The sequence below is a fragment of the Schistosoma haematobium genome, chromosome 4 (genome assembly GCF_000699445.3).
Source record: "Schistosoma haematobium chromosome 4, whole genome shotgun sequence".
Taxonomy (NCBI): Eukaryota; Metazoa; Platyhelminthes; class Trematoda; order Strigeidida; family Schistosomatidae; genus Schistosoma; species Schistosoma haematobium.
The window spans coordinates 16,071,279-16,083,521 of NC_067199.1; the positions used below are offsets into that span (position 1 = coordinate 16,071,279).

Genomic DNA, 12,243 nt, shown 5'->3' on the forward strand with positions numbered 1-12,243 from the left:
TCGATTGCACTTACTTGGATTGATTGATCTGAATTCTTAGATTTCTGGATTGAAGTGCACTTCTCGTTTGTTAGAAACACTCATTAATATAACAAGAAGTTAGTGTTTACGACAATTAACACTTTGTAGTTAACATTACCAAGGTTCGATTTAATAATTTGGATAAATTGAGCATTGGAGAGATTGTTATGTATAAATAATACATTTATAATATCCCAATAAGTAGAAAAATTAAATTTTGGTTAGTTATTCTCTGAAGAAGTGGCCCACACCAAGTCACGAAACGTCAGAAAATCTAATTTTTCTACTCATTGGGATAATACAAATATATTATTTATTTATAATTAACACTTTGTCTACTGTTTGTCTCGCAGATCTGATCATTCACCTTTCTGTGGATTAAACTGATCTGTCGCGTAGAATAGAACCATGAGTTTTGCTTTGCAGAAACATCGTTATTGTCTGACAAGTAACTGATTTTGTAGTCCGCCATACATTTGTAACTAATATTTTTACAATTCAGTTGTACCTGGTTTTGGATGTTGAGCTAGCAGTACTGTTCATTTCCTAGAACTGTTCAAGTATACTGAGTAAGTTGTACTTTGGACCTATTTTATGTGAAGTTAGTACTATACTTTTAGGTAATCTACTGCGTTCTTGCTTTATCAAGCGGTGTGTGTCACAAGCAAGAAAAATTAATCCTGCAGGTTGCCCTTCGGAAAATCTAGCAGTTCTGTGCAGACAAACACCATATCCTATAACCACGTGTTAGCAAACATGTATGCACTGTTATATACGGCTTTTATGTCGTCCGCTTTTTTACTAGACGTAGTTGGTGGAATTTACTCGTAGGAAGTAATGTGATTTTCTCGTTTACTGCTCCGTTCTCTGATTTTCGGAAAGTTGGTTTTAATTAATTTGTAAAGTGACGAACAAGCGTAGTGATACACTAACTGCAAAAATAAACTGCTAATCTTCTGTTCAGTAAGACCCAGAATTACGGCAAAAGCTTCACGTAAGTCTAACTAGCGTGGTTGTAAATATTTTAGAAAAGATCATTTGGAAGGAATTGTTTAAGTATCTCTATGGAAACCGGATATTCTTGAGAGGCAGCACGGCTTTAGAACATGTCTTTATGTATTGCCAACTTAATAGTAGCCCCGTGAAAGTTGTTGCTCTGTTAAATATCAAAGTTTTCCTATGGGTCTAGCCAATGTTCACTTCGGCAAGGCTTTTGACGAAGTTACTCAGAATCAGCTGTCATATGAGTCAAGTAAAATCGGGATTGGAGGCAATTTATTTATGTGGATAAGAAGCGTCATCAAATAGAATGGGTAAACACAAAGTTGTCTATCTAGGAAACTGTGTCTAGCGGAATGCCTCATGGAACAGTCTTAAGGTCAGTGTTGTTCCTCCTGTGTGTAAATGACCTTTCTAGGATACTATCATCACCCATTTTTTATATTCTCACGATGTCAAAACAAGAAGAGTGATAAAAGGTCAGTGTAATAGTTTAGAGCCTCAAAATGATAAGGTGAAATCATCCGAATTGTTCAAAACTAGGCAGTTGCCGATAAATGCTCCCAAGTGCATTACGATGCATGTTGGTCACCAAGGTACAGACACATATACGGTGAATAACAGTGTGGTACTCGTTGTTCAGACACCCATTCACTAAGAAGCCATCGTTACCCAGGACTTCAAAGCTAGTGCAAACTGCTGTGAGATAGACGTCGAAGGTTTCAAAACTTCATGATCAATACGTAGACCCTTTAGCCATGTCCATGTTTAAACCATTTCTAGCCGACCTTATATTTTTCATATAAAACATCTTAACAAGTTTGTTATGTGTGATCAGATTGTTCAAAATGTATTGCTCAAGTATACCACATAATTCTGATAATCTTCATAAACTTTGTTGGTGATATAGGTCTTTCGCGTTAATGTAACCTATTTCGTTAAAATTTAATATCTAAAAATAAGAACGATATATAAATCCAAGATAATAATCCTCTAATGTGTGAGATACTGTTCGCTACATACATGAGATGTAAAAGAATATACTGATAAATATTTTAATCTCAGAGGACAAAAGAATTTCCTATGCAACTATGGAAAATTAAAATCTATACAGTCAATCTTTTTAATCAATTTTCATATTCATGTTTACCATAATAAGAAGACGAAGTTTAATCCAGGCCAACGTGTTTCTCAGTTGCATACATTTGTAAGGCCAGTGAAATGTCACTGAGCCCTAGACAAATCATTCAACATTTGGGTCACTGAATATCGAACAGATCGTCTATTCCTGTCAATGTCAAGGGTGAACAACGCGCATCAGTTAATCGTATGCCGTGAACTGGCCCATGCGGTGGTGCCTTCCAATCATTCGACATAGATCATCCACCTTGGTGATCTAGAACATGTAGAAGAACCAGAGGTAACTAGATCACAGTTTTTAAATTACTTAGTGATGAATTTTTATTTGATATGCCTTCACGTTTATTGTCAGTCAAAACAGAGGATTTACAAGAACAATATAAAATTGCTCACATGTGCAGAACAAATCACGTGTCACCTGACTGTCGACTTTCCCATCGAATTCATTGCCTCAACACGTAATTGAAGCTCTATCAGTGGACACTTTCAAAAGAAAGTCAGATAAACTAAAAGATCACGATAGCTAGGGCTAACACAGGACACCTAGACTCCTGTCCTTTTTAAACTGGGAGTGATATGTCGTGAGGTGCTTGATGGAAGATTGGTGGTTTTCGTGAGGGTTGCGTAGCACGGAGTAAGCAATGACGATGTGATGAAAATGATGAACCGAGTGCTTTTAGCTGTAGTGTAGCTAGTGAAACTACGTGCGGGGTACCTTTGAGATACATATGGTCGAATTCCTCCTCTTTTGACCCCTGGTTTGACTAGGTTAGTGATCGTCCGATTATGAAGCTGTCATGAAAAATAACGTTGCTAAGCGATTGCGTGCGTGATATCTTTGGCAGAAAGAGAGAACCAGACAAAGTGAGGACGCACTTTCCAACCGCCTTCAGAACTCATTTTCTTATACTATTAGGCTGATGAAGCTTCAAAATTCTCACTTTAATGGTTTTAGAACATAGGAGACAAATTTTATGGCAAACCGTCGAACGATGAATATCACGAAAGAATAGAGATACTATTCAATAGTGTGGTTTACATAATAAAGGACAGGATGTCTTCGATAGGAAATGTAGCAGCAGGAGATTCGTTTTACTATCTGTAATATTCGTTTGAACGACCTTCATCAGTAAAAAGTCACGGCGGGTTTCACGTACTGCTAGGAGTTTTCGCAGTTGTGTGTTCGTGTGGGTCTTGAAATGTTTTTAGTATTGTCATACTTTGGCACTATATTAATGTCTAGAAATCACACAGATCGTTTCACATAGCTCAACTGGCTCTTTTTCCTTTTTTAGTGCTAATGTTAACTTGCTTGTTACTCTTTAACAGGCTTCACACAGCGAACTGAACGGTTAAAAAATAGTTTTTAACCAAAATATCATTGTGGTGGGTAGATTTTTAAAGTTAAATGCAGAATATCTTTATGAATAGTTAGAGTCTTCGTCTCAAACTAACAAAGGATATAATTGTGTCCGCGTTAACGCGCGGATTTAATATACTTATTTGTGTTTATAAGCATGGCGTAAAAATCGGTTTTCCTCGTCCATATATACAGTTTCTGTGGTTAACAAGGTTCTGTCATGCCGAAATGCTTTTTTTTATTTCGTCTTCCGTTTACTCAGTATTCCGTATGATGCTCTTTGTTAGTGAACTGCATCAGTTTCATCATTGGAATAGGTACTCTAACACGTAATAAAGGTACGATATTATATCACTTCATACCGCTCACACTCGTCATGCATTTTTCACGTCATATAGAACATAAAACTTACACGGCTTAAATTAAAAAATGATACACTAAAATTTGTGATATCTACCTTATCGTCGTTTTGTAAGCCGAATCAACAATATCTATAGATACTTACATCTGGACTCGCTATATTTGTGTCTGGACTGAGCTCCTAAAGTTTACCGACCTGTTTTAACATGCTAAATATTTCTAGCTGCATTCCGCAACCTGAAAATATATTGTCTTAAGAAGATCTGAGAAAATTTGAAGAAAAATCCCAAACCTGTAAGAGTTTTCAGCGTTGTAGTTGCATATTTCCAAAATGTTCTTAAAATGTTAATCAAAATTTCTGAAAGTTGGAAGGCTAGGTAGTAGTATAGACGAGACTAATTTCTGGACGATATTTTTGCGACGCTAAAGTGACATTGAGAGTGTCCACCTACTATTTTAGGGATAAATGAGGGTTATAAATCAGCATAAAGGATAGAGGCTATGATTTACAACTGCTAGCTAGGTTTAGTCATTAGATCGGCTAAAATGCCAAACCCTTATTTGGTCAAATGCGCGAATGAATTTCGCGGAAAAATGTGAGGCCTCTCATGCTAAGTCTGATTGGATCGTCTATAAATTACAGTCTCGCTCACATTTACATGTGAAGACTTAAGCCCCTCATAGTTTTCAAACCATTTATCGTAATCTAGGAGTTTGTTCTTTCATATTCACTTTATCTAGTGATGGATGTAACTGTACTTGATTCGTTCATCTACTTAAAGTTATCTCGTCACACGCGTTTTTATTACTCAAGCCATCTGGACTCAATAGTTGTCATTGGCGACTATGGGACCTCATTTTCGTTAGTACCATACATCTGTAATTAATCTCTTACAATAACTTCTGTTGTGGCACTTGGGAAACACTAATACTTCTTGAGGAGTAAATGTCCGTACTAGGCTAAGGTCATTATTCAACTAAAGAATTAGGCTTAAACGTTTGTGATCATTAAAGTGTTTTAGATTGCTTCCTAGTCGGATTGTGTTGTTATTTTACTCCTACATTTATTAATTTGTATGATATTAATGCACCGATGCGCTCAAATATCTCTTTTTAGCCTAGCAGTCTGTATCTGTATCATGGAATATTTGGCACCTCTTTCCTCATCGTTGTTTGTAATACGAAATGCCGAACACGTGTGCATTAACATGGAGAACATTCAACGTTTAGTGGGAATGGTTAAGTTAAAATAGTATTATGACAAGTGATTAAGGTATGCGAGAAGTATTGCCCATTTGATTTGAAGTCTTGGATCAATCAGGAACTAACCCCTAGTGTTGCTGACGAACGATCAATTGAATGGTAATTTTTACCATATTAATATTTGGGGCCATCTAGGATATTTGTGACTTCTTCACTCAATTTTTCATTTTGGAGTAAGAGTCAGGATAGTTTTGAAGTGTTATATTGCAACAAAATTTATACGGGCTATTGGGCCCTCTGTGCAGCAGTTAACCGAGCTATCGATGTAAGTCGAGGAACTTTAATCGTTTGTGTCTTTAGGAAGGGGTAAACTTGTTAAATCCTGAAGTATATCAAACTGTGACAGAGGAACAATTGAGACATATATTTCGTTCACATACAGCTGAGCCTATACCATTATTTGATGAAAGATTAAATGCTCTAAGATGTGCTGGGAAAACTTTACTTGAGAATTTCGATGGGTCATTTAAAAATGCTCTGTCCTCGTGTGAAAATTCTGCGGCAAAGCTTCTAAAGTTATTGTGTGATTATTTCCCTTCTTTCCGCGACTATAGTATATACAAAGGAAAACACGGTATTTATTTTCGTTCCTTTATCTTTTCAGTGTCATTCTTAAAACGTGCTCAGATCTTGATTGGTGATTTGTGGTACTGTTTTGAGGGCAAAGGGTTGGGGTATTTCCACGATATAGATGAGATTACTGCGTTTGCCGATTACAGGTACCATCTTTCCCTACGTACAAAATATCATTTAGAGTTCCACAAGTGTTATATTATTTTGGTGCTATAGAATACAGTGAGGATTTAACAAAAAGGATACGCAATGGTATTTTTTTATATAATTGTGGATCGTGTTCATAATAGTTTTTTGTATTTTTATCTGTTTTAAATCTATTGCATTTAGACTTAATTCTTAGTACTTATTTTTAGACACGTTACGTTGCATACTTGATTTTTCAGTCCAGTGTGTTCGATTGTAAAGCGGTTCACCAACTAAATTACTGAGACAACGGTAATCAAGCAATTACAGTGGTTTTATTGTTGTCACAAACAAAAACGTTCCTTTTTAAATTATTGAACAGAAGTTATTAAAATTCAAATAAAGTCCATTCAATGTGTCCTTAATATGAGTAAGTCTTTGAATTCAACCATTTTCACTACGTTGGATATCAAGGTTAAGAAAATGAAACTTATTGTCCTGCTCATGCTTCATTGTAAATCGCATATTTGAATGTACATGGTTAAGAAGATTCAGCACGTTTGTAACGATTGCAGTGAACGAATGTATTATTAACATACTTGACATACAGAGCTTCCTTGTTAATTATCGTTTTGCATTTCTGTTCCAAGTCGGTCATTAATATATCTTCCACTATTGAACCTAATAGACTCCCCATATCGACTGGATCAACTTGACGTTATGAGGCGTTGTTGAATGGGAATTGTACATCTTTTGTAGATATTAGTAAAAGCTTTTATGAAGTCATTCTTTGTTAGACAAAGGTCAGTGTGTTCGTACATATTTTCTATGGCTTCAATGAAATTGCAGTGGAAAATCATGTCATCAAATGAAATCAAGCAGTAAATGTTGGTGACTAGTATCAGACCCCATTAAAATCCCATATCTTTTGGCATCAACTAAACTAAAATTTGCAAACGCATTCCGTGTGTTGTTTTTGTCACATCGATGTCGTCGAACTTCAACTGTGAGGGATTAAATCCTAATTTCCTCTTAACCGTACAATTTTCAACTTATATTTTGAAATATCCTAAAAAACGCAGTAAATAGTTGTTTGAGCTACTTATGTATTCTTCATCTAGGTGAAGAAATTGCAAATGGAAGCGAATTAGAAGTTGAAATTCGAGCAGCGACAATACTAGCTGTGCATGTAAGCGATTCCCAAATTTTTTGATAAACAATGTATGTAATATTAAGGTAAAATTCTGAAATCATCCTAAGGTAACTACCGATTTTATCAAATTAGAATTGCTATTTCAATGTTTTAGGGAGATGTTTCCATATTTTTAAACTTGGAGAAGTAGCTGTAAAATAAAATGATGCACTGTTTAGAAATAGGGTTGATATTCTATGTTTAAACTGAATTACTAGTTACCGGTATTCACTTATATTCAGTCTAGTTCAATTTATACGTCGAATGTCTGGTCACATTTACATCACACTGCATTTATGGACATATAAATGATATATATCAGTCATCAATTATTCTGCCGCAAGATAGTTTTTGAGTTAGTATTTATATAATATTTCTGTGATCATTTTATATCTCAGTACACTTGATAAACGGTTTTCAATTTACTGGTTGTTCGTTGTAATATAAGACCGATAATTTGCAAAGTTGGTATGTATGGTATTTTTATTTGCACCAATTCATGGCTACAATTTATATACCTACTCCTTAACGAGATGATTGTAGTTTCATGTTACTGCATGATCTTTTGTTTGTTCCCATTATAGCCAGATAAGGAAGTGTAACAAAGAAAGATCTTGTTTTTACTAAACCTGTTCTCACGCTTGACATTGACTAAGAAAGCTGTATTCGGTCAATTGGGTGCCTTTGAAAATAGATATCGAATTCCATAAATGCTGTCTTAGTGGCTAAAGAGTTGGCCTTTCAATGAGTTTAGACCTCGTTCTACTTATTTACAATCCATCAGGTAGTAATACTAGCGTAAAAATCAAGTGGATAAAAATGTATTTGGTGAATTAGTAACACCCTGTTATCACTTGGTCTTTAAAAGAGGTGATTCCCTAATAGTTTTCTGTCACAAAGTTTTTTTCTCTCGAGCTGTATTTTAGACATTCGATTTAACAGAAAAGATTCAGTTGCTAATTCTTTTGCCATGGTACATATCTATTATAAAGTAGAATGTATTCTAGAATGTTCGAAAAAGTTGGACAAATTATTTTGATAACATGTTTATTTATTTTCACTAAACCTGTTTGATGAATTTCTCATACATGTATCCTTACTATACAATAGAAAACCCATAGAGTCTCTGGAAAGTGAGAATTATTGCAAAGAATATTTCACAGTTAATATTGTATCTATTTTCTTCTTTCAGAATATTGTCAAGTCCTTAAATAGTAAAAATATTAGTTGCAATTCAATTGTGGTGGACAATTTTCTTTGGAATTATCGACGTTCTCATGCTGATGAAATTGATGCCAAAATTCCAATGCATAGGACACGTTGCATATACTATTGATTATATAAATATGATACTCCATGTAAACACATGTAATGGACATTGCGTTTAAACCGAAAATATTGTTTATATTTTTGCAATAAATTATTAGGACTTGAGAATTATCGTCCAGTTTTCAGAGGAGAATTTTTGCAACAGTTGCGGATCAAATGTATGGAGGACATAAAGAAATGATTATATTTTTAAAAACATTTCAGTCATTAACAGTGACTAATTAACATTCCTCCCAGGAATCTCGTAGGTTATCCGTATTTGATCATGTGTCATCAAAGCATTTCCCGCATAAATCGCGACAACTGAGCGGACAGTAGTGAGACTAGGCATTAGGTACAAGGTTAAGGTGATAAACCGGCTCATGAGGCTGCTATTCTTTGAATGAGGTTTTTGTGATGCATATTACATAATATACCACGAAGAATGTTAGGAACGCCCGAACCAGCACTTGACACCAAGTCATTAGCTATTGATCATAAGTATTTTAGTAAGAGCAGAGTATCTAAAAGGGATCTGTGTATGTACATTGAGTATGTATATTGAGTGATGCAGTTCAAATGCATTCCTTGTCTTCCCTGAGATCCTGAGTATTAAAATTGTTTTATTCACAGAATTATTTGTCTCTTCCTGAATCATGTTTTCTATACTTAATCTTTCCTACTGCTAGTGTTCCTACTATTTTGATATTCTTAATTTTTCCTTGTGATGATTTGGTTTGGCTACTTAAACGAATGTAGATTCGTGCTACTTTCCTTGTTGTTTTTGTCTACCTAACTGGTAATGTTGGTTGACCTTTGCCAGGAAGTAGTCAAAATTCTCAATGATAAGTAAGGCCATAAACAGTTCTGTCCTAAACATGTTCATATATTAATGAGTCATGTAACATGAAATTTATTCAACTTATGTCATGTGATCAAATGTGTGTAGTATATGTTGTTGTTATAATGTTTCAATGAGTAAATAACTAAGGTCAGTTTAATCGTTCTACTCGTCATCAAACTAAAAGTACATTAGGGGATTTGAACTTATTGACTGAAAATATTAAAATTAAAACACGAATTTCAGCGAAGGGATCTCTTTTCAACGAATTTATTATCAAGCTGTACAATCGTATATATATGAAAATTTTTGTTTTTTAAAAGTACTAATTCCGTGAGGAAATGTGAACACAGTTAATAAAAAAGGGTTATAATACTAGATTACGTAATATGAATAATAACAATAGATTTAGTGAATATAATAAGATGATTAAAATGTTATTTCTTGTTATAATAATTAAAGGTCATAGAGGTGTAAAAATAATTATAGTGATATGATGAGCACTTACGCATAAACCAGTGAGAATATAAGACATAAGTAAAGGGAGAATGCAGTAATAATAATAATAATAGGATAATCAAAATGCTTAAGGCCAAGGTAACGATAACGTTTAAGCTCCTGGATGGTAAGAGCTTCGGCTATTTTTAAAAGTTGGATGCGAAGAAATCTGGGTAGATTTGAACGAATCATATAAACAACCTTGAATTCATTTTTTGGATCTGTGGAATGGTTACAGTCGATTAGGTGTTCAAGTATAGAACTCCTAACTGCTTTCCTTTCCCCCTTATAGAACCAAGCTGGAATATGTTCCCGTATCCGAGTTGAAAGCGAGCGCTGGCTACGGCCAATGTACCTTGCTCCACAAGAGTAGGTGAACTGGTAGATGCACATGGAGGCGACCAGACGCGGAAGCTTGTCTTTTATGGACACAGAAAATAAGTTCCTACCCAGATTTCTTCGCATCCAACTTTTAAAAATAGCCGAAGCTCTTACCATCCAGGAGCTTAAACCAGAACTATGCGTACAAAAGAAGTACGTCTTATCGTTGTCGTTTCCTTGGCCTTAATTATTTTGATTATCCTATTATTATTATTATCATTATTACTGCATTCCCCCTTTACTTATGTCTTATATTCTCATTGTTTTATTCATGAACGCTCATCATATCGCTTTATTATTTTTTACACCTCTATGGCCTTTAATTATTATATCAAAAACATTTTAATCGTCTTATTATATTCACCAAATCCATTGTTATTGTGATTATTCATATTACGTAATCTAGTATTGTAACCTTTTTATTAGTACTTTTAAAAAACAAAAATTTTCATATATATACGATTGTACAGCTTGATAATAAATTCGTTGAAAAGAGATCCCTTCGCTGAAATTCGTGTTTTAATTTTAATGACTGAAAATAGTCAGGTTGTGTGCTATACTGTTAATTAAAACTAGATAATCATGTGTCATTTCAACATTAACAACTTTATTTTGTTTAACAATCCTAAATTCACATGCTATAACTCTAGACGAATGACTTTGCCCTAAACCTGGCCACTTTTCGGTGTATTAATTAAGATATATAATTGTCGAATTTGAAAAGTTTAAACAACTAAACGGGAGTACGATGTTGATGGTATATACAGTAGTAAATAGAGGCGAAAGTTAGGGACAGTATTTTCTATTTGTTAATTAATAATTGATCGGCCCGATCCCAAATGGTCGTGTTAGATGAATAGGATGAAACTAGTGTGAGATATTACTTCTTTATCTCTTATAAGCCAACAGACTGCAGCCTGCGTGCCGATTAAAGTTGAGTCCTATTAACGAATAATCTGTTTGAAGTATATCCTGATGATATTTCTCAAAAAGACAATGAAAGGTTCACGATTGCACCTAGATTTCTCACTCTTTCTCGACTTATTTAATTGAGTCAGAAAACAAATCACTTGACGGAAATCCAGGTCACGAGTTTAAGCTGAGTTGTTTTGGTCACTTGGCTTCCATCCATGGAGACTTCTATTCCCAAACCTCTCACTTATTTGAATTGAGGAACCATGTACTAATCTTTATTGGAGTTCGATCCTCTGATCTGGATAGTCTAAGTATGGAACTTACTTTTATTCTGTTTGTGTATTAAATACCTGAGTATAGCAGTATTATCACTGCGCCTAATTTCTAAAGCTATTTGTGTTCTTGTATAGCCATTCCATATTTTACTTGCACTAAAACGGATTTGAGAGTATAACTAGTCCTAAAATAAAACTTCATGTCGTGTTTACTTTGATTTCTGATTCCCACTGATTCATTTTTGCTGTACGGAAAGATTAATATGAACGTTGTAGAATAATCAGTTGTACTGAGTGTAGAGATCATAAGATTTGTCCCAACTTCTTTACATAATGATTATTTCCGTCTACTGAATTCTCAAATACTATAACCGTTTGTATTAACGCTAGCTGACATGTAATTTATATATCGACTCATGACCTCAGTAAAATTCAACTATATTCACAACCCCAAACTGAACGTTATCAAGCAACCACTAATGACTAGCTTCGAGAGGTAATTCTCGGAGTTCTAGTGAGAAGCTGTGACCAGTGGAGTTCAACCATGCCGGATGTGAGGTAGTTACCCAGTGAAGATAATGTAGATATCTTTTAGAATGTGTCGATTTCCGGAAAATACTAGTCTGTACCTTACTGTTACGACTCCTTTCAACAAAACAATTGAAAGATGTCTGTTTGCGGTCAGTGAACTAGACTTCTTTGATAAATTTCCAACTGTTCACGGAGTTTATCTAATCTATCTCGTCTCAAAATAATAAAAATATCATGTACAGGAAAAGTTATATCATTATTATCAATGGCTTTACTCAGTAAAGTATTAATAGCACAAGGCATTTCAACAAGTTTCCTGTACAAAAAAGTGAACGAAACTGATAACTGCATACATATATACATAATTTAAGTAAATAAACTACCTGGAATTAAATAATTTTATAAAGAATATTTGGATCTGTACAACCTTTTTAGTTAGAAGCATGTTTAAGAATTTATG

At 34.4% G+C, this 12,243-nt stretch overlaps 1 protein-coding gene across 2 annotated transcripts; it reads left to right on the forward strand.

The window, feature by feature from the left end:
- Nucleotides 1–3,108: 3,108 nt before the first annotated feature.
- Nucleotides 3,109–9,359, forward strand: MS3_00007512 (uncharacterized protein). 2 transcript variants are annotated; one of them, XM_051215798.1, is made up of 9 exons: nt 3,109–3,347; nt 4,998–5,118; nt 5,154–5,242; nt 5,279–5,408; nt 5,444–5,717; nt 5,748–5,862; nt 5,898–5,968; nt 6,964–7,031; nt 8,227–9,359. In XM_051215798.1, exons 2-9 carry the CDS (start codon nt 5,020–5,022, stop codon nt 8,368–8,370), a joined length of 990 nt encoding a protein of 329 aa, XP_051066332.1. In that variant the 5' UTR covers nt 3,109–3,347; nt 4,998–5,019; the 3' UTR covers nt 8,371–9,359. The 2 variants fall into 2 exon arrangements, with proteins under 2 accessions (XP_051066332.1, XP_051066333.1); XM_051215799.1 differs by adding an exon at nt 3,456–3,546 and having other exon boundaries at nt 5,748–9,359.
- Nucleotides 9,360–12,243: the final 2,884 nt, after the last annotated feature.